General features: G+C 36.6%; 1 protein-coding gene across 4 annotated transcripts in view; it reads left to right on the top strand.

Moving 5' to 3' along the window:
- The window catches only part of PPP2R5E (protein phosphatase 2 regulatory subunit B'epsilon), a 131,458-nt gene extending 110,963 nt beyond the window's left edge, over positions 1 to 20,495 (top strand). For 3 of the 4 annotated variants that reach the window (XR_001517199.2, XM_015591945.2, XM_006915110.3), the window contains 9 exons: positions 534 to 664; positions 785 to 844; positions 1,831 to 1,939; positions 3,375 to 3,428; positions 3,521 to 3,571; positions 5,293 to 5,412; positions 9,949 to 10,076; positions 12,234 to 12,335; positions 16,423 to 20,495. Coding sequence is in view for 3 of the 4 variants with exons in the window: in XM_015591945.2 (XP_015447431.1) it covers positions 534 to 664; positions 785 to 844; positions 1,831 to 1,939; positions 3,375 to 3,428; positions 3,521 to 3,571; positions 5,293 to 5,412; positions 9,949 to 10,076; positions 12,234 to 12,335; positions 16,423 to 16,522 (855 nt within the window). In the remaining variant the exon portion in view is untranslated. The remainder of the gene's footprint in view (positions 1 to 533; positions 665 to 784; positions 845 to 1,830; positions 1,940 to 3,374; positions 3,429 to 3,520; positions 3,572 to 5,292; positions 5,413 to 9,948; positions 10,077 to 12,233; positions 12,336 to 16,422) is intronic. The other variant, XM_015591946.2, reaches the window with a different exon arrangement.
- Positions 20,496 to 23,345: the final 2,850 nt, after the last annotated feature.

The following is a 23,345-nucleotide window of genomic DNA, read 5'->3' as shown; positions in this document are numbered from 1 at the left end:
CATTTACCTGTATGCTCTGGTAGAGCTGAAGTCTTAATTATACATCTGAAACATAAGCTCAGGAGGCAGCTTAATTATGTAGTGTAGTGGTTGTGGTAATGGACCCTAAGGCCTCGGCTGCTGGGATTTAAATCCCAGCTCTACCAATTAGCTTTGAGACCATGGGCAAGTTACTTAACATCTCAATTCCCTCATCTGTAAAATGGGGATAAAATTACCTCATAGGGAGTATTAATATAAGTAGATCGCTTAGAAAATTGCCTGATGATCATACTAAGTGTTGTATATGTGTTACTTATTATTATTGTTGTTGTTGTTGTTGTTATTATTGTTATCTCTTCATGGAAGTATGAGTCCCTTGTCTGAGTTATTTATCACTGTATTCCCAAAGACTAGCACTATGCCTGGCACATAATAGTTACTCAATAAACTTTTGAGGAAGGACAGAAGAAAGGGATTTCAAATAAGGAGTGGCATCTTATTCTTTCCTGAAACCATTTTTGAATAGCTATCCTGTCTCTTATTTACAACAGCTTTTGGAGCTATTTGACAGTGAAGACCCTCGGGAACGGGACTACTTAAAAACAGTCTTACACAGAATTTATGGCAAGTTTCTTGGTCTTAGAGCATTTATCCGAAAACAGATTAACAATATTTTTCTAAGGTAAGTGGAGGGAGGGGGGAGGAGGAGAAACAAAGTTGGTAGTTTTATAGAAGTATTATGTAAACCTCAAATATTTGAACGTAGTGTACTGACTTTATTATTTTTCTTTCTTTTTTAAAGGTTTGTTTATGAAACAGAACACTTCAATGGCGTAGCTGAACTGCTGGAAATATTAGGAAGGTAAGCACATTTTCATCAAATTGCTAATCTCAGGTGAATATCATTCTGATAATTCGGTTCAGGTGGTGCTGGGAAATACTGACCTAGATCTCTTGCTGTGTGTATATCGGATACTCTCATTGGTGCTTTAGCATGTTTCCCAACTGACACTTGAAGACACGATTTCTTGTTCTCTTTGTTCCACAGTTATGCATTGCTAATTCTATGATGACTAAAGGAGCTAACAATTTATTCCTTATTACAGAGACAGTACATCTAATTGCAGTCAGACCATTTACTCCAAAACATCTTATTCTTGTTAGTTTCTAGGCTACCTGTCCTTTGCTGTATCTTTTGAAAGCAAGTTTATAATAAATTGGGAAGATTGCCATTTTCAAAGGAATCGTGTACCCAGGTGTAGTTCTTGAACAGCTGCTGCCTGGCATAGTGGAATGAATTGGAAAGAGACAGCTGTTATGTAGGTTTCTACACATATGGGAGGCTAATGTAACTGGACAATCTGATTACTTAGTCTTTCCTTCTAATATGAGGAGAAAAGGAAGGTGGAGTCACATGGTTTTCTCTGTGACTTCTCTAGGCTACGCTCTATATCCATGAGTATTCTTGTCTGAACAGATGTCAGAGAATGGTGTCTGGAAATGAAGAGGGTCATAAGTGAGCAAGGCAGGCAATTACTTACAGAAGGAAAAGAGGGAAGGGAAAATAGAGTTGTTGATACCAAAAATTTGGGGACCATTCAACTACGTTTAAGAGCACAGGGGCCTATGCTGGATAATCAGAGGCAAATTTTCTTTTCTTAAATTTCCCTCCTACTTAAATGTATTCTTTGAAGTAACTAAGAAATCCTCAATGCCACTGGGATGGGTTTACGGTTGTTCTGGACCAATCACAAACTGATTAAGGGTTAACCTGATTTCATAAGAACAGTTTGTCTCAGTTTAGCTTGTGGTAACCTTGCTAATTCATGTCTCTTTTCTTTTTCCTAGTATTATCAATGGCTTCGCTTTACCTCTTAAGGCAGAACACAAACAATTTCTGGTGAAAGTGTTGATCCCTTTGCACACTGTCAGGAGCTTATCACTCTTCCATGCCCAGGTAGAATTTTGTACAACTACTTGTGTAAGCAAAGTTTGTAAACTTAATGTTTCTTCGATATTAATATTATTTTTTAAAAAGACTCGTTAAAGTTTAAAATACTCCCCAAAGAAAACTAAAATGTGTATTCTTTTTCCTTTGCATAAGAGACTCATGGAAATATTTTTCAAGTGGAAGGAGGCTTTATTTAGTCATCTCATTTTTCAAAGAACTTAGATGAGCTGCTCAGTTCACAGAATTATATATTGAACATGTTGCTTATAATAATATGTATGTGGGCTTTTCAGATTTACATCTTTGGACATGTGTGATCATTTTCGAATGTTCCTGAATATTTGGTCTCATCTGCATTTTGCATTAGTCTGTCAGTTGCCCTTTGCCCCTTCTAGTTCATTCACCTTTTTTTTTTCCTTCTCACTTTCTAATATGAATAAATACTTGCACAGGTAAACAAATCAATCAGTATATTTTCACATCTTTTTATTTTTAGCCTCCATTACTTTAGAAAGCATACCCTGTCTTGTTCCCACATTTATTTCTGTGCTAACATTGCCTGGCATGGTAAGCATGTCACTAGAGGGTAGATAAGTGATCTAGTGGTGTTTTAATTTTAGTATTTCCAACCTAACTCCCCCTTACCCCAATGAGAACGTTTTGAGTTTGCATAAAAATGTAACACATTTTTCTGAGCAGTGTTCCTCTTTAAATGTGAAATTCTGTGTTTCGAAGAAAAACTAGTCCATATGCTTCTAATTTAGAACACCCGTCAAAATGTTGTTTCGCAAGAGTAGATTTCTTGTCCAAGAATCTTTACAAGCTCTTTTACAAATCTTGCCTCTAGTTTTTGAAATAAGATATTATATTTCACGTTCATTTAAAAGAATTCTTACCTAGATGAGTTAGCATCAGATGTTAAACTCATATTTCTTCAGGTTCTAATTGTGGCAGGTATAACCTTTTATCTCTTCTTGAAACTGCTTTCATTAGCTTCTGCCATTTCAAGGAGTCAGCAAAGTTTTTAGTAGGCGCCTACTTCTCATATAAGACTCTTCTGGAACCACAGTAAAACCCAGTCCTGTTGACGTTAGCAAAGAGAGAAAGGAAGTCCCTGAGATGTAGCTCAAACTCTATGTAGATGAGATACTTTCAGAATATACTGAATATGATATTTCACCTCTGCTTTTCATTAGCTGGCTACTTCATGTCCTAGTATTCTTTTTAAAAAAAATTCCCTTGGAGCCTTATTAATGTCAGTCTTTGACAGGAAAAAGTAGCTTTTTGTTTTGCTTTATACGTTTTTTATTTTTAAAATGAATTGAATATGAAGTTACTAAAACCAGAGTCTGGAAACTTTTTAGGAAGTTTTAATAATATATTTTTTCAACCCTTAGAATATAGAATTTCCAATTTTGTCTTTCGTTTCTTGTTTTTCCAGCTGGCATATTGCATAGTACAGTTTCTGGAGAAAGACCCTTCACTCACAGAACCAGTAAGCATTTTTCCCATAATCTCAAATTATGGGTCACTTTTCAGTATATATGAAAAATTAACTGTTATTTGTTTTTCTCCTTTTTGTTTTAGGTTATTAGGGGGTTAATGAAATTTTGGCCCAAAACATGTAGTCAAAAAGAGGTAAGTACTTAATGTCAGTGTGCTAATAGGCTAATAGCCTACTAAATACTTGGCTGAGTGCCAGGCACCAAACTGCTAATGAGCATGTATAAAATGCATTATCTCATCTAATCCTCATTGTAGCGCTGTAAGGAAGGACTGTAAATATTCTCATGTTACTACTTATGAAATTGATGCCTAGAGAAATTAAGTAGCCTACCCAGGCATACTAAATATAGATCGTTAAGCCAAAACTCACCTCCCTGATTTGTGAACCCTGGAACTTTTATCACAGTGCTGCTCAGCCCCATGGAAGGCCAAGTGAGGCCCCTGTCATGTGTCTAACTGTCTAGCTCTCTCAATGTCACCTCCTAGTGACCACCTTCATAGTATGGAGGTTTTGCTGCAGTATAGATAGATGGTAGAGCAACCTGTCCTAATACCCAATTTAAAGTATAGTATAGATGGGATCTTACTATGTACCATCGTGAAATATATAACAGACCTTTAGTTTCAGCTACTCACAAGTGGCCCTGGAAACCTCTGACCGACAATCATTTCTACTTTTGCTCACACCTAATGGTGCATGTGCCATATGAGGTTGTGGTAGGGGAGTGACTCTCTTAGCTTGGAGGTGAGCCTAGCTGGGTACCAGATCTGTACCCACTCTTCTGAAAGGTTAGAAACCATGCGCAGAATGGCTCAGAAAAAAAGGTCAGCTATTTTACATCTTGGAAGAATTTTGGGAGATTTTATGTATCTTGACAAATGGCAAGGGTCTACCATATTTTGTTTTTAACAAACACTCTCCTTCTCAAATCGGTTTCAGTTCTCCAAAACCCTACTTTATACAGTTTCAGAAAATCTAACTTCTTAATACCTATTAGGTAAAATTAAACTGTTCATTGCTACCCAGATGCATCTTAAGATATGAAAACATTGTCATTTTTATATATTTTAATTACATACTTAATTTTTTCCTAAGGTAATTATTTTTTCATGCCCAAATAGGTAACTGGTTTTTATTTCTCTGTCGGTTTTCTATTATATTTAAAACAATTGACGGTGCTATTGATTTGGCTCCATTTTGTGATCTAAAGCTGTTTCTTGGTGCTGAGGCCACAAGATTAATTTGCACTTTATAGTGAGCAGTTGTGTACATGTGCGTGTGTGTATGGAGGTGTGGAGACTGGGTCAGTGTGTGCTAAGGGTTTAAAGTGGTACCTATGTGGGGTGAATTTTCTCCTTTGCGTCTCTCCAACTCTGTGTTCTGTTAACTAGCATATCCTGGAGTAGCATAGCACATAGCAAGGGCTATAAATATTTGGGAAACATCTGCTTGTGCCAGTATGGACATCCGTGCGGGAGGTCCACTCCCCCACTGTTTAACAAAACATGGACGAGAGGAGGCGATAGCTGGGTTGGTAGCAACAGAGAGGAGAGCCCCACAGGACAGTCCCGTTCCACAGGGACTGTGAAGTAGATGGACCATGTAGAGTGTTTTCGCCAAAGTAAATAGAATCGTATTTTCAATGCTGTAGGGAACCTGCTCTCAATAAATACACTCTGGCAAGTTCCTTGTGAAATGAACACCTAACATGAGTTAATACCTGATTTGCTCATGTTTGGTTTTATGTGTAAATTTTTCGTAAAACAGTGCAAACTCTCATTAATCCTCATTGTTCCTACGTATTTTTTTTTAAAGAAGTGCCTGACGTTTTGTGTTTTGCATATACTTACAGGTCATGTTCCTTGGGGAGCTGGAAGAGATATTGGATGTGATTGAACCTTCACAGTTTGTTAAAATTCAAGAACCTTTGTTTAAACAAATTGCCAAGTGTGTATCTAGCCCCCATTTTCAGGTTAGTACTAAAGAGGGCATGAGCCAGAGTGGCCTATGCAACATTATTATTTTGTTAAAATTTTATTTGTATTGAACAAAATATAATGGATACTAGCTAGCTGTCTGTTGTTATTTACTTGCTATTTTCTCACATGTAACAATAATTTTAACAATAACCACCTTTATTTTAAGCACCTCCTACATGACAGCCACTGTGATGGTGCTTTCTGCTCAGTAACTTTCATTTTCATGACCACCCTGCAAGGAGGGCATTATGATTTTTACAGATGTGAACACTGAAGCTCAAAGTGGTAAAATAACATGTCTCAAGTAAAGTAGCTGAATAAGAGGTAGGCTGGTAGGGTTCCTTTAGTGTGTGTAAAAGAGAATGCTAAATAAAGCTTAAGAGAAAAGAGAAAACTAATATTCTATACTGTGTTAGATGTTTTACATTCATTATATCTAAACGTCAAATTCTCCTGTGAGGTCTCCCCTGCCCCCCCATCTTCTAGATGGGAAAAAAAAATGAGAATAATTTGCTCAAGGTCCCAAGTTAATAGGGAGTAGAATCAGTAGATACAGTTTCTTGGAGAAAGCCCGGGACCATCCCATGGCACTGCTCTGCCTCCTTGTGGCCACTTTGGGAGAAACAGGGAAGGTGAGCCTGGGCAACCCTTTTCTCATTTGGGGCCCTTGCGGCAGCACTGAGGAACCCATGCAGGAGGGAGGAGGGTGATCTGGGGGAAAACACATTAGGTTTTATCCTTTGTTATCTCACCAAAGGTCCAAATCACAGACTAGAAAATTTACGCTTTATAGACTGCTTGCTGATTTGAAGAGATTGTTCAGACTGTAGTTGGCAGCACAGAACCACACTGCTAACACAGTGGACTTTTCTCCTGCTCTGTCATTATCTTGCAGAGTTAGAGACACTGACTGTTGTCTAAAGACATCTTAGTATGTCAAGTCAGTGATCTTATGACAACCTTGTGATCGTACCACAAAGCCAAAAATAAAAAAAGCAGAAACCGTTATGTGAACCATTACAATCAGATGATATGCCACATATCTAGATAAAAGAAAAAACTGCAGGATACTGTGTAGATGTTTTACATATTACACATGACCTGTGGTTATCAGACATCTGGATTGTTTCCCTTATATTTCAGTTTTCATGAGGACGTTTGGTATAATGGAGGGCATGAAGCAGGAATCTCTTTCACAGTGTCAGAGGGAGGCTTGAATAATGCTGAGAAGCCCAGAGAGGAGACAAAGCGTCTTGGTCAGCTGGAGCTGTCTTAGTTGAGCTATTCTAACAAACAAAATACCACAGATTGGGTGGCTCATAAACAGCAGAAATTTATTATTCCGGAGGCTAGAAGTTTGACGTCAATGTGCCAGCATGGTTAGGTGAGGGCTCTCTTCTGGGTCACAGACTTCTTTTTGTGTCCTCACCTGTTGGAAGGCACTGACCCCATTCACGAAATCTCCACTCTTATGACCTAAGTACCTTCCAAAGATCTCAGCTACTAGTACCATCATCTCTGGGGGTTAGGATCTCAACATATGAGTTTTGGGGTGACAGATATTTAGACCATAGCAGATTCCATAACAAAACACCACAAACTGCGTGGCTTAAACAACAGAAGTTTATTTCTCATAGTTTTGTGGGCTGGAAGTCTGAGATCAGAGTGCCGGCATGGTCTGCTTCTGGTGAGGGCTTTCTTTCTGTCTTGCAGATGGCCACCATCTCACTGTGTCCTCACATGGCCTTTTTTTGGTGTGTGCATGTGGAGAGAGAAGTGATCTCTCTCTTCTTCTCCTTATAAGGTCACCAAGACTATCACATTAGGACCCCACCCATACGACCTCACTTAACCTTAATTACCTTCTATCTCCAGACACACTCTCACACTGGGGATCAGGGCTCATATGAATTGGCAGGGAATGAGGGAATGACACCATAGCAGAAAGGAAAAAACTTTTTAAATTCTTTGACAGAAGTAAAACTGAGAACAAAAGAGAGTAAAGAGGTTCTTTTTTATTCATTTGTTAAGTGTTCATTGGTTCATCCAGCAAACATTTGTCCAGTGCTACTCTGTGTAGCCAGATGCCTGTCACTACTTGCCCCAGATGTGGCATTAGGCTTAGAAGGCTCCCAGCTAGAGATACTGCCACCATGTGCATGGGAAGACGGTGGGTCCCAGGAAAGTAGTAGTTCTATTCTAGTGGTCAGACATGCTAATTTTTACTTGGCATAAATGCCGTCTTTCCTCTTTACGGGGCTTTACTGGATACTGACTTTCTGTGATTTACATATTGACAAGTAGATATGTTGAGTTCGGGATACTTGTTAGTGTTAAGTGGCAGGAAAATTTTAGACTCATAATTGGATGTAGGAAAAGCCTAGATCCCTCCTTCTTTATCAGCATCCTCTTGTGGTCTTTTTAACCCTTTTCCTGTTCAGAAAAAAAAAATGCAGCTCGCTGCCAGCATTAATTTAACATCATGCATAGGAATGCTATGTTTTCTAGGATTTGACATTTTCAGAGCTAGAATTACTATATTTTGTAAATGGAAATACCACTACTAAAAACAGAATGCTGTAAATAGAATGATGTCATTTGTTTCCAGAGACTATCACTATACTAGAGTGATGCGAAAATAATAATAAAAGCAAGATATTTTGTGGCACACTTTGGGGATAAGGTTAGGACTGTAATCCGTGAGTTATCTCGGGGCAAATGCTTTAGCTACAAGCACTGCCGGCGAGTATTCTTGGGGCAAACGGGAAATGGGTTAAAAATTCCTCCTTTCAGTTGTGAGTTTTAGAGCAGCCTCATCTTCCTTCCTCTCTCCTTTTTCCCTTTCCTTGCCTCCTTTTCTGACCATCTCAGCCACACCATACGCTTCATGGTTTTTAGACATATTGTCCATGTTGGTGCCTCTGTATCTCCCTTCCTGTAATTCTCCCAGCCTGATATGCCCTTTCCTTCTTTCGTCCTTCAAAGCCCCGTGCAGATACTATCTTCCATGTTATAACCCTGCCAGTCCTCCTCTTCCCCAAGTCATCTAAGTGGTTTTTTCTGTCCTTTCCTTTGGCACTTTATTTCTATATCTGATACGGCATTCAGCACAGTTTACATGGGATGGGCTTGGAGAGTCCTCCCGTCCCCACCTGCATATGAGCTTTGTAGGGATAACGGAGTAAAGAGGATAAGAGCAAGAACTTTGGAATCTGCCACTTGCTAGCAATGTGACCTTGAGCTTCAGTTTCCTCATTTGCAAAATAGAAATAATGGCACTTACTTTGTCAGTTTTAAATAATATGTGTGTGAAACAGTGAGTACAGTGCCTGCATGTAGTAAACATTTGATAATGATTGTTTTCTTTGTACTCTCAGGGTCTAGTGCCTCATGAGTCCCAGGATATTTTTTGAACCAAGTTGAATAATGTAAATGGAAAGGTTCTAATTTCTCAGAGGCTATTGGTGGGTACATCTTGTACCATTTTATTAAAATTAAGTTTAAATTTAATTTATTAAATTAAAACATAATTTCTTAATCTGTATAAATGAAAGCTGCCACTCTTTTCCTCCCGTACCCACATAACTCCTTTTTAGAGATTTTAGACTATTTTTTTTGAGATTTTGGCTTATTTTGATTACTGTTATTTTAGATTACTTTTTAGATTTTTTTTAGATTATTTTTTGAGGTGTTTCTTTGAATTCATAGAGTCAGTTGATAGTGTGGTAGTCAGAGAAAAGGGATCTGAGATAGATAGCAAGCAAGCATATGTACAGCCAGTTTCCCTGAGTCTAGAAAATGAGTGACTTTCTCCTGGCTTACCCAGTTCAAAGGAAGGGAGACAGAAATGAACTCTGGAAAGAATCTGGGCACTAGACTCAAGTCCTAGCTTTTAAAACATTTACTAGCAATGTGGCCTTGGCCAGGTTACCAATCTCTCTGAACCCCAGTGTCCACACCTGTATAATAAGCACAGTAGTACCTACTCCTCGGGTGATGGTGAGGATGGAACATTCTACCTGCAGTGCAAGCGCAGGGCCTGCCGTAGGAGGTGCTTAGCAAAGGTTACTGCTCTGCAGAGATGGACAGCTGAGTTTTTCTCAGCAGCTGTTGACCGAATGCCAGCCGTGTACTGGGCCCTGCGATTGATCTGAACTGTATGGATGAAAGAGGTGAGCCAGGAAGAGGGTTAAAGAGATGGGAAAAAAGTGTGGCATATAGAAGTAGGGTAAAGGTGTCTGGGCTTGGGAGCTATACAGGGAAAATGTGGAATCAGACGAAATTGGCAGTATTAAAGGAGAGTAGAAGTAGGTAGGGAAATTTATTTTCCTTCCCCAAATCGATGAACCACTTTGGAACTTTCTAAAAGATTTTAAATCCACAAAAATGTAAAGTGTGATTAATATTTAATTTTACATTTGATTGAGTGATATAAAAATAGTCTTAAAACACTTTTGTTTGGAGATTTATAATTTTGTTTTACCTATGTCTTTTTTCTCTCTTAACATTTTCTTTTTCTTTTTGCAAAGGTGGCAGAAAGGGCACTCTATTATTGGAATAATGAATACATCATGAGTTTGATAGAAGAAAACTCTAATGTCATCCTTCCCATCATGTTTTCCAGTCTTTATAGGATTTCAAAAGAACATTGGAACCCGTAGGTTTACACAGTTTTCTTTCTCCCTCTCTCTCTTCCTCCCTCTCTCCCACCTTCATTCCTTCCTTCCTTCCCTTCTTCCCTCCTTCCCTCCTTCCTTCCTTCCCTCCTTCCCTCCTTCTCTCTTTTCCTCCTTCCCTCCTCTTCCTCCTTCCCTCTCTTGCTCTCTTCCTTTGGCCTTCTTTCCCTCCCTCCTTCTCTTTTTATCGAAATGTCTTGAGTACTTGCTATGTGCTAGATGCTATGCTTGTCGCTGAAGACAGATACATGAAAAGATAAAGTCTCTACCTTTTAAATATTCACTGACTGGATGGGAAGACCACAAGTAAAGAGGTACTTTATAAAACAGGGTTTTAAGTGTATTGTGTTAACCTATCTCTTTACTTGAGGGCTTCCTGACCTGTCTGGGAATGTGGCAGGGATATTTTGGGGATGTTCTGGAGTGAGAGCAGAGGTTTGTGGACATTGGTGGCAATGCACTAATTGAATCTTAAAGAAATTTGGTAGCCGGACGGGATGGGAGAAGCCCTTTCTGTGGGTCTATTCATAAAAAGGCACAAAAATGTAAAAAGTACCTATCAAATTCTGAGACTTTTGAGTTTAGGAGGGTTAAAGCGCAAGGTGTTTTGGGGAGGTTGCTGGAAGATAAGGTTTGAAAAAAGAGTAGGGCCCACATGAGCCTTCACCAGATGAACGATAAGGAAACACTAAAGAGTTGTAAGGAGGAAAGTGGCCCGAATTGATTTGCATTTTAGCAAGATCCATTTTTTGAAAACCAACTCAGTCATTATACATGTTTTCTAGAGAAAGAGTTTAAACTTTCCAAAGAGAACTTTAACATCTAGTCCTTCTAAAGCATTCTGTCTTTGGATAGCTTTACATATTTCTCTGTGGAATAGAAAGAAAAGTTAAAAACTAGCAGATATAATTCAGTACATTCACAATATATTCATCTTTAAAAGTTTTGCATACAACTGTAAAATATCCCATTTTTCATTTTTGACGAATTTTATTAGCACGTAAAAATAAGAGCTGGTAAACATTTAAGTCTCCTTATGCGCATGGTCTCTTGACAACCTAGAGAGTAGTTTTAGCCAGTGTCTATAACCTCTCAGTATACTGCATTTGGCCCTTCTCCAGCACTGCCCATTGGGTTTGAGAAGGTCGTTCCCCTCAGCAGAAGGCAGCTCAAGTTTTCCTTTTAATAATGGCCACACAGAGGAAGCAGCATCACAGCAAGTACACTTTCTTATAAATGCTTTGGAAATATCAAACCCATGGTTTATTTAACATACGGCCTAACATTTACCCGTGCCTTTTCAGAGGTATTGGGAGCATGTCATTGCAAAATGGAAGTACTTTTGTATATTTTTGCAAAGGATAATGCTATTTAGACTCCAGTCTGAAGATATCAAGCCCATCATGGGACAGCCTTCACATTGCCCAGGAGCTTATTCTTCCACTTGATGAGTATGGACCACCATTTTGGCTATTTAGCTGTATAGTGTTCTACAGCTAATAACAGCCATCACTAGTAGTTTGCCAGTTACCTTACCAGCATATATATTGCATCGGTAAGGGGACTAAGCAGGCATGAATGGACTGATGCAAATCGTAATTAGACACAAAGTTCATATGAAACTGCCCAACTCTCAGGGCTTTAGTATCTTATCTTTGAATATGAATTATATATATATATTGTCTCCATGGAACAGCTTTTGATTTTGTTGAATTATGTGTATTATCACTTTAAAAATAAAATTCTGTGCAAATTCAGGTCTCTCAGGTTAATCCTACCATAGGTGCTCCTTTTTTAGGGTGAAGTTGCTTTATTTTTATACTTGCCTTTTTAGTAAATGAAGTTAACAAGTGCCCACAGGCAAGTCTATTCTGGGTACCAATAATTAGAAGGGCAAAATTAGATTTTTCTTTTTCTAATCCTGCCAGTTCCTCAGAAAGATGTCTTGCCTTGAACAGTAAAGAATGTAACTCTCAATGTGAAGATGAACTGTAGGTCATTTCTAGTTGTTTCAAATAAAAAGGGATGGAGATAGTGTGTACGTGTAGCTCATTTAAAGATTGTACTTTTGCTTTCTTCATGCAGCATCCCATTGTGTAAGACTAACCAGCACGTCCTCTTTTCTGTGTGCTTCCCAGGGCTATCGTGGCGTTAGTCTACAATGTGTTGAAGGCGTTTATGGAGATGAACAGCGCCATGTTTGATGAGCTGACAGCCACATACAAGTCAGATCGTCAGCGGTAACTTTTTAAAGCTTTTTATGTCAGCTGTGCATAAAACTATTGAATTCTTTCTTGGCTCTTTGCTGAAATTGCCTAATTGTACCCAAAATCATAAGCAGCACAATTTTATTTATCTATTCGTTTTTGCATGCTCATTAGCTGTCTTTATTAGTGCGCCACTGGGCAACAAAGTATCATTTTGAAAAAGACTGCTTTCTTCCTTCCCTTCAATAATGTTTCTCTTCTGCCTCAGGGTTAACAGTCTGGCACATAGCTGGTATTTCAAGCCCGCTTAAGGGAACCATCAGGTAGTTTGCCATCTGGATTCACTCCCATTCTGAACTTATTTGAACTAGAATTGGGCTGATCTTATATTTCACTCCAGCAGCAGGAGGAATGAAGCACCATTTTGTTTAGCTCTTTGGCCCAGAACTTACTTTCTATTCTAGAACCCAACAAATGCATTACAATTTAAAGTGCAGTGAAAAGAACGTGGAGGTGAAGAGTCTAGTATTATACAAACCTTGAAATGTTTAAGACCAAAAGGGAGCAATAACCAGTTGAACTCTTAACAATAAATGTTTTTGATTTAATAAAGCCTTTCTTGATTTCATTTTACAAGATTCTTTAATTTTGTTATTTCTTGTTCAATATGTCCAACTTTCCAAAAGAAGTTGTCTTGGTCCATTTGGGTTGCTATAACAAAAATACCTCATATGGGTATTTTATGGGGACTTATACTCAACAAAATTTATTGCTCGCAGTTCTGGAGGCCAGAAGTCCAAGACATGGTGCCAGCCTCCAGAACTTTTGGATAAAGATCCTCTTTCAGGTTCCTACCATTACCTTTGGGGGTTAGAATTTCATCATATGAATTTTGGAGGGACACACATATTCAGATGGCATTGGTGTACTTGGAGGGACTGAGGAAAGTCTTGAAAGTTCGTTAGTAGTTGGACCTCTGGTTTGGCTTTGATCACCCAGAAGCAAATGCTAGCTTTGGGATCCTTAGAGGATCCCAGAGGTTGTGAGTGTTCATGCCCAGGACCTTGCTGAACCTCTTGAGCAAAGCTATCTGTGGACCCTTTGCTTCTTTGCTTTGCTTGATTTCGGTTGTGTTACTTGCATTTTACTGATAAAGAGAACAATGAGGGGAAAGGTTTGGTGGCAGAGTACAAAGACTATCACAGTCATTTTTTAAAATTTTCAGGATGTGGTATATTGAAAAGCAACTTAATTATCAAATAATGCAAGTGTTTAACTGTAGATTTTTTTTTATACAATGCTGGAATAAATATCAATTATGGGATACCTTGTGTCACACTTGCAATTTAAAGAACTTCGAATTTACTATATTTATAATTGTTGCAAGTCACTGAATTAATAATAACTCTTGTCTCAAACTTAAAATGTTTTTAGAATGTTGTTTAAATAAAGGAGATAAAATACACGTTTTTATACTGTGATGTATATCATTAAAGAGTGTGTTGTACAAAATGTTCTTTCTTTTCTTATAACTAAAAGCTCATTATTATCCTACTTGAGTAAGGATTAAATCTATAGAATCCCATTAAGAATATTAAAGACCTTATCTCTAAAATATTGAGCTTGATTGAATTAAATTCATATTTATTGAACTTCAATAATAAAGATTATTTAAACTAGACTAACCTCTTGAAAAAGATAAGAATTAACCAAAGGGACCAGGAATTGACACTGTGAAGTTGATTCTGATGATCTGTAACTTACAGTGATTGTACTTTCTTAATGAAAGAAGGAATTTTTTTTTTAAAGGAAGGGTAATATTTTGTCCAGTGAGCAGTAGAAAGTTTTATTGAATAGATGGAAGCATTGATTTCTCCATAGATTGGGAAATAGGAAAAGGAAATAAAGAGATTTATTTGGTACTATCAGAAGAACTGAATGGAGGATTTCACTTCTGGATGGCAAGATGTTAGTAACTGTTTCAGTTCAAATAAAATTTTTAAGTATTACACATCTGAAAATGGTGGGTGGAATAAGTAACTGACACTGTTAGATACATATGCCAGCCAACATTAGTGTTATGTAAAATTGAAATTGGGAGAGAATTTGACAGTATACCTAGCTTGATAATGTGGTTAAGTTTTTAAATTCCCACCTACAGGCAGAGAGAAAAGTGGGAAAGAATGGAGGTGACACTCACTATCAGAAATATTTAGAATTTTTGAAGATAAAGTTGTCAGCATAAAGATGTATGACAACTCAGTATAAAGTTCATCTGGAAGAAAAGCCCCACAGGACAAATCATATTGAATGCCTTAAAACTCTTGATCAAAGATATGAATGAAACGCTTCAGTAACAAGATGATGAGTGTTTTAATGATGTTAGGCATTAATTTTAACTACAAATTAGGACAATATGAACCTAACGTATGTTTAAACTGCTTTTTAGTTGAATAAGGTTCCTAAGCCCTTGCTTACCAATTTTTCCTCCAAATAAAAAGGTCATATGCTCTGAAACTTGGAAGGATCTCTAGAATTGATTTAAATGTACTCAAATCAGTGTTCTATAACATTTATTTAGACCTTAAATTGTACTGAAAAAACAAAAGTGATAATTTATCAAACACTTCCTTTTACAGTTAAGAATCTGGAGTTCATAATGATTGGAGAATTATCTAATCTTGCCCCCATCACGCTATATAATTTTTCAGGGTCAAAATTACCCAGTAGGTAATTGTTTGAAAAGCAGTTAAAGTCACTGAAATTCATTTTGTGCAGGTTATATTTTAGATAGCTGAAGCTAGTAATAATAAACAAGGCTTAAATTACCAAAATATTAATTATGAAATGGTAATATTAATTGCCATATTATATAACTGAATAGTCCCTCAAGACTTTAGTGGAATGAAAATATGAAATTACATAGGTTATTTGTGGAGATTTTTGTGGGAGAATGAAGGTTAATTTCTGTTACTATAGATATCAATATAATTTTAAAAACTGGGTGATGATATAAAAAAATGTGAGGCATTGGAATTATATACAAATTTCACTTAAACTATGTGGATATCCCGGAGTAAATATTGTACTATGACTGAAGTTAGATCTTTGCTAAGTGAAGTAGCACGAGGACCGTACCCCCATGCCTGAGATGGCAGAAGCCCCTGTTGTCAGGATACACAAATGTCATTTGGGTCTGCGGTTTGCTGGTTCATCACAACATGAGAAAACTAGGGATAGTGCAGTGAATTACTTTTAATAAGTGTGAATTTATTTAATTTATATTATAGTCATGTATTCCTGGATTATGTATTTCCAACTTGGTCGATGTTAAAGTTAACATTCTTTCTTTTATAAAAATGTCCTTGGCAAAATAAAATTTGTTAACCTTATTTTAGACATCCAGATTTTTGGTAAATTTTACCATTTCCTCCAAAAGTCTGGAAGTCACTAGCCAAATCAACACTAAACTAAATTTGAAGACTAGGAACATTAAAAATTTAATACATAATGATATCAAAAAAGTCTGTCCAGATCATTAAAACCAATCACAAAAGAAAGAATATTTAATTTGGTTGTATATATAAAATAAATTATGATTATTAATACTTGTATGGACAAAATACTGCTAAATAGTTTAAATATACACGGTATAGGAAAAATAGATTCATAATATTTTCTTTATCAGTGTTGTTTCTAGCAACCCTTTTGAGAAACTATTTGGGGACAAAGAAAAAATTAGACCCCAAGTAAAAATCACTCACGTGCCCTTGGTTTTAGGATAACAGATACATATAAATGATCCCTATTTTCATTTCTCAGTAATTTTGAAGTTAATTTTCTAATTGAGTATAAAGAGCATTAAGGAAAAATCTTAAAATATTCTTGTCATCTCCTACTATGACCATTAATGCTACTTTGTGTCTATGTAAGTGTCAGAGAAAGAAAAAAAAGAGCAAGAGAGAAAAACCAAAAAGAAAAAAACACCCACAAACTTAATGCCAGATTTCAAAGACCTTTAAAAATATACATTGGGGAAGTATGTCAAAGAAGCAGTTATTGATGAATAACTTCTTTAAACCTTCTCTGTTGTTTACCTTATATTCTGTTTCTTCCCCAGTGAGAAAAAGAAAGAAAAAGAACGTGAAGAATTATGGAAAAAACTGGAGGATTTGGAGTTGAAGAGAGGTCTTAGACGTGATGGGATAATTCCAACCTAACAAAAATAATGACAACAACATTACTAACCTGTGGAGTCACACATTTATGTAGTAGAAGATGGAGCAACAGTTTTCTGTATTGTGCAACTTTACAGTAGATTTCACATTTGTTTCATTATTACAACAGCACTGTATATACCTGTCTCTAAGTAAAAGAAAAAAAATAAGGACTTCAATCCAAAGTTTGGACAGTAGATGGACTTCTCAGAACTTTGCAAACATAATCATTGTTCTAACCTTCTTAAAAAAAAAGAGCAGTCTTCAGAGATCTGTTGATGAAATTGCTGTTAAAATTTCATTATTGGGAGTTCCTTATTTATCATTAGCAGAGAGTATGAAACAATTTTCAAATGTGAACAATCTTAAATTTAGCTTGTCTTTCTGCTAAGCTGTTAAATGTATTTATAGTAAAGGAAGAAAAAAAAAAAAGACTGTCATTTCCATATAAGTTTGTATAACATCCTCCTCTGGATAACTTGACTGTAATTTGACATCTTTTCCTTTTGCACATTCATGCGTTGAATGCCCACATGGAATGGGGCCATGAATTATATAGGTCCCTGATAAAAGTTTTGTTTACTGGTGCGAACATCTTTCCAGTAACCAGGCAGTCCTGGTACTCCTTTAGTTTTAAAATTAGGAGTAAAAGAGAAGAGGTGATAAACATAGTAGGGAAGGGAATTTTGGATTCATGCATGAGTTCATGGTGAATCCAAGTCAATGTCTTGAATCCTTTGAAAACAGGCACTGGGACATCACAGGCTTCAGTACCTGACCAGTATTAGTTGCGTACATCACTGAACACACATACCAGAGATGTTGTAGAAATGTCAGAAAACATCCTTTCGGACCATTTTGAAATCAGAGAGACATTAAACACAATTACAACCATGAAATTGATCGCCAAGAGTGCGAATCTAGCTGGGAAGAGAGTTGAGCAAACAGCTTGGACTGTTTGGAGTTGTTGCCTTACTTTTTAATATGTATTTATAAAGTATTCCAGCAAAAGAGGATGTAGCCTCTGGGAAAAAAACAAACATGTTACAGTGTTTTTTGTAGATTCTCGTTCTATATCTCATCACAGCGCCAGCCCTGTTTTTAGCCGGAAAGGATTCAGGATAAACATTATGCATTCTGAATTGGATGCATATTCCTAACTACTGTATTTGTTACCAAAAGTGGTTCTACAAATGCTACTGAAAAAAATCTGGAAATTCCTAATGTCCTGAGTATTAATAATAAAGTTTAAAAATGCTTTTATATCAAAGGTGCATCGTGACCAAATTGTTTAAGAAAACAAAACAAAACAAAATGTAGGGCTATATATATCATAGATATATCTTATTGGCTCTCTGCTTTGTATTTAAAAGAGGACTTACATCTTGGGGAGATAAAAGTACTGATAAAACTTGTGTACAGTATGTACTTACCTAATGTTGTTGCATTATTATGTACTGAAAGGTATGTGTTTGGGGGTTTATTTCCAGGATGCTTTTGCTTGGTATGGACATGGCAGCAGTGAGTTGATAATCCTAAACCATCACTTCCAGCAGTATTCATGGTATAGAGCTGACTCTGTGTTCATGTGTTGAATCGTGATAGCAAACATGAACATATGAACTGTTGTTGCTCTTAGTAGAAATATAATACCAACATGGGCTTGTATATTTTCTTCCTTTCATTTAAATATAAAGTAGAATATGCAGTTGTTATGGTTTCCAAGAAAAAGGAAAAAAGAGCTGCTGACCATTTTCCCCTATTAAGTGTTTCAGGATTATCAGGTCACAGTTTGTATGTAAAATTCAACTAATTATGGATATTGTCATCTCAATAACCATAAAACAGAAACAAAAGTTGGCATTGTTAATTCTGAAAAAGAAACAACAGTAAAAGAGTCATATGCAACACCAAACACAACATGGTTTAATGGAATTCATAGATTTTTTTTTTTTATAACAACATTCTTGGGGATTCAATGTAAAATTGGCAGAGGCTGCCAAAGATGAAACAACTTCTTTTAAAAGTGCTGGAGCAAAGGTGCAATTTCAAATACTAAAGATAAAAAATAAATTTGTAGCAAATTATCTCTGATTTTAGCCCGTTAGTTTGACTCTGCATTACATTTAGTTTTGACAGTAAAAACTTTTGTTTGCCATTAATTCATCTTTTTAGATAGAAGGCATTAAAAATCATAGGTTTGTGAAATATCTCTGCCCATTAGAATAAAATACAGTCATTTGAAATGAGAAAGACCAGGCTCCTTTTTTGCACCTTGCCCTGTCCTCAGAGTTAAGGTGAGAATTCCACAGATATCCTTGATGTCAATTTTGTATTTGATCATTCCAAACCGAGAAGAATAAAGCCAAATTTTAGACATATTTAAAGAAGCAATTATAGACACATGTCTAAAATTTATAGGGCAACTTCTGAGAAGAAACACTGTCTTTTCTTTTGTAATTGAAAGTGACAATGTGACATTTGTCATGTTGTGTCCGGTGACGCAGAGTAACTGAGGTAATCTGACTGTTGCACTATGTGACACATTTAAGGATGTACTTGCTGCATTTGCAGCAGCCCTCTCTTTGTTTTTTTTCCCCACATTTCTGCTGTTGCTGCAACTTGAGTTCATTGTGACAAATGCATCTTTGTGTTATATTTTGTTTGCTTCATAATTTCCAGAATTATATATAAATCTATTTTTTAAATAGCAAATATTGTAGTTAGTGAGTGATGATTACTCCAAACTTATCCCTACCATATTGGTTTCAGGGGTAGGATTAAGAGTATCTTTGGAAGAAAAAACAAAAACCCTGTGGTTTAGAGCGATGCTGAGGCCTTAGGCTGTGGGCCTAGAAAAACCATGTGAATGAATTGACCCATCTCATCCTTTGAATCAAGCATGCATTCCTTTTTCTCATCGTGCAAGTGTCCCCGGTTGTTTTCCTTCAGTGTTTAGTTTTTGTCCTTTTAAATTTTATTATATTTTGCTCTCCCTGACATCCGACTTTTTTAATAAAATAAAATAAAAATTAAAAAAGTAAGAAATAAATAATACCCTCAATGCCGCTGGATACTCACAAGCAGGGTTATGGTCCTTCATCTTGGGCTTGCTTGCCTAAATGGAAGGGTTTAATTTATTTTGTACCTCCTCCTATGCGTGGGACGTCCAGGGTGCAGAGCCAGGAATTGCTTGTAATTGCACCTGCTATACTTAAATGTGTAGCCCTAGGCTCAATCACACTATGGAAAGAAAAAAAAGTATATTTAGAGCTTTAAAAGCTTTTTTATTTTTTTGTGGGGTTGGGGGGGGTGGTGGGAAAGGGAAGATGTATGGATGTTACTGGCATTTTTAACTGTTCAGAACTTTTTTTTCTCCCTCTGTTTTGCTTTTTCCCTTTAATTGGATGCACTGACCTGGCCCAAGAAATGAGAAGTCTCTCTCTTGATGCTAATACCAATGTTATCACAAAGTGACAGTCACCTACAGCAAAAAGGTGGCACCAGACACAATCCGTGATATTTTATTTGCACATCAATATTTTTATTTTTATATTCTGGCTCAGCTGCTTCTCTGAGTGGAGTTAAGGAATGAGCCACAAAGGAGTTTTGTAGTAGGTATATTGGCAAGGCATTTTATATTTCTCACTATTTAATTTTGAAAATCTAAAAGAATTGTGCATCATGAGAGAAAGTTGAGCAAAATTTGATCTAGTGGAATGTTCATTTGTGCTGCTTCTTATGCACGATAGCAGCAGTAGTATCTCTCTTGGAAATAAACATCCCATATTATGATGTCTATGAATATAGGTTTCCTTTTTCTTCCCTTCCTCCCTCCTTCCCTCCCTCCCTCCTTCCCTCGCTCCCTTTCTTTCTTCTCTTTTCTTTACTTTTTTAGAAATCACTTATTGTAAATAAGTTGTAATCCAAACCTCATGTATCAATGGGGAACTTTCAAATATAAATATTACCAATACATTTTTCTGGTTGTTGTCTGATTTTTGATTGAGGTATATGAGAATGAAATGCCATTGCTTTTGGTTTGAGGATTTTGCTTTAGCTTCATAAATCTTGGTATTTTAGTATTTCATTGTTTTAGCAGGAGAGGGCAGCAAAGTTTATTTTCTCTGTTAGAAATGCTGTGGTTCATGATTGGTTTTAAAGTGTGTGTGTGTTGTGTGTGTGTATGTGTGTGTAAACAGCATCTGTTTGTGGTAGAGGTGAAAATGAAACATTTTTGATATGAAAAGTTGCATATGAAAATTATAGACTGGTTCAACCAGACAATGAAGACTTCTTATCCACATCAAAGTTAAAATGACACAAAACAATCTTCCAGCTCTGGTTAAAATATGCTACTTCCTTTTCAAACACCACAAAATGCAAGCTGAGTCTTAAAATACTTGGAATTGAAAATGTCTTTCTTTGAAAATGGTTTACTTCAAAGTGGTAACAGAAACAAAAATGAAGGTGCTCCCAAAGAGAAATGTAACCTTTCCCTTTCACAGGTGTGTGAGAGGTTCTGTACTGTGGGTGCATCCTAATAAAGAAGCAGTGAAGAGTTTTCAGGTGCCTGGCTGTGTTTTGTTTGTTTGTGACCTCTTGCCTTTTTGAACTATACAAATAATAGATTTGATCAACTTACCTGTGCAATAATGGGGTTGGTCTGTTCAGGCTTTCATCTTGAGGAAATCAGTTCACAACTAGGGGTATGTAATGTTGGGAAGTTGTCCAGTGTCTATTGCTGTGTAACAAACTACTCCAAAATTTCGTGGCATAATCCAACAGTTATTTTTTCTTCATAAGTGTAGTTTGGGCAGGACTTGGCAAGATCATCTTGTCTCTGTTCTTCAAGTGTCAGCTTGGGTTTATCAAGTGGGGCAGGAGAATTCACTTCCAACATGGCTCACTTATATGGCTGGCTATTTATTGGCTTAGGGTTCAGCCAGAGGTCTCAGTTCATGGCATGGGCTTCTTTAGGGGCTTCCTTCTTTGGCTTCCTCACAGCATGATGACTAGATTCTAAGAACTTGTTCTAAGAGACAGATGTGTAAGCTGCTAATTCTTTGAGGCCTGGGCGCAGAAACTGTCATGGCATCACTTCTGTCGTATTTTGTTGGTCAGATAGTTATAGGGCTTGTTCAGATTCAAGTGGAGGGGACACAGAACTCACTGTGATGTGGTGAGAAGGATGTCATCTTTAATCAACCGTGGGGGTACTTTCTTTGTAAAGCATTTGATTTAGGTGGCTAATTAAATCATATCCGACTTGGAACTGTATGGAGTTGACTAGTTAATGTTTCATGTTCAGTTAACCTCTGAGGGAGGGAAAAATCCTTGTAAACTCAGCAATTTTATATTTTGAAGCATAACCATTTGTAACATCTGAAGATCACCCTCTTGGTAAGTTACAGGGGGAAGAAACTTGTAACAAAGAATTCTAGGGTTCAAAGAAATTTGAGTTTATTTTAACCGAATATCTATTCCTTTGTATAACATTGCCTTCTGCCTGTAAATAAATATTTATGATAATGGAGGCAAAGTAAATGTAGCATCCAATTTCAATTTCTCAGATTTTTATGAAATAGTGTATCCTGGTGGTGTCTAGTAGATCAAGTTTATATTTGCTTTTTTTTTTTTTTTGAACAGACAACTATGAGATAGCAAGGAGAATTAAAATTTGAATTTTTTAAATGATACTTGTTCATTGTGTAATTTATTCTTGAAAAGGCAGATTAAAAAAAAAAAAAGTTAGGTAGCTACATGCTGCTCCCCACACCTAAAAGTCCACTATAAGACGTGCCTTCATTGATTGGATCATTGTTTATTGATTGCCTCTATGCATAGTCTTGCTTATTCTCTGATGATCAGATTTTCTGTTTCTTTAATCTCTCATTTAGTTCACGTTTTTAAAAATCATAGCCCGAATTAATCATACAATTTGGAGTCAAAGTTTGCAGCTACCAGGTGATATGAAGCCTAGAACCAGGATGGAATTCAGCCATGGTCCCCTTCATCCTCACTAAAGCTCTTCAGGTAAGATGTCTCTGGCCAGAGTCACCCAAGGCAAAGGCCTTGGACCTGGAAATTGGAGACCCTTGGGATTATTTAGGTTCTGCTATTTATTAGCTGTCTGACTTTGAGAAAGTTTCTTAATCTAAGCCTCAGTTTCACTCGTAAAATGCCGGTAAACTGATACTTAGTTCATGGTGTTGTTATATTACATTGGATATTATATGTAAAGCAATTAGTACAAAGCCTGGCACATGGTAATCCACAATTAATATTAATTACTTTAATAAATGCTTATTTTACTAGCTATTATTTACATTAATGACATAATTTTAATAGCTATCACATATCAAATGCTGTATGCCTTGTATTGTAAGAATTTTATATTCATTAAGTTTTCACCATTTTACGGATAAGGATAAGACAGCTGAGGTTCAGAGATGTTAGTAGTCTTTCTGAGGTCACACAACTACCAAATACTGAAGCAAGATTCTGACTCCAAATTGCTCTGAATAGTGATCACTATACAGTACACTACTTCTTAGTATACTCGTGAGATTTTATTCCCCATAACTTAAAAGACTGAAATTTACTCCATTCTTGCAAGAAAGAGCCTTATTTCATTCATCTTTGCATTTCCATTCACCATTCTATTTTCCTAGGAGCCATCCCAAACTTCTGTATCACATTCTTCAAGTCCATTATTACAACCCTATCCCAATTTAACTTCAAAAAACAAAACAAAACAAAAACAAACAAACCCCAAAACAAGTGTTGGCTAGAATGTGGATAAACTGAAACCCTTGTGCACTGT

The sequence above is a fragment of the Pteropus alecto genome, unplaced genomic scaffold, assembly GCF_000325575.1.
Source record: "Pteropus alecto unplaced genomic scaffold, ASM32557v1 scaffold276, whole genome shotgun sequence".
Lineage (NCBI taxonomy): Eukaryota > Metazoa > Chordata > Mammalia > Chiroptera > Pteropodidae > Pteropus > Pteropus alecto.
This window is presented reverse-complemented; position numbering and strand designations above follow the sequence as displayed.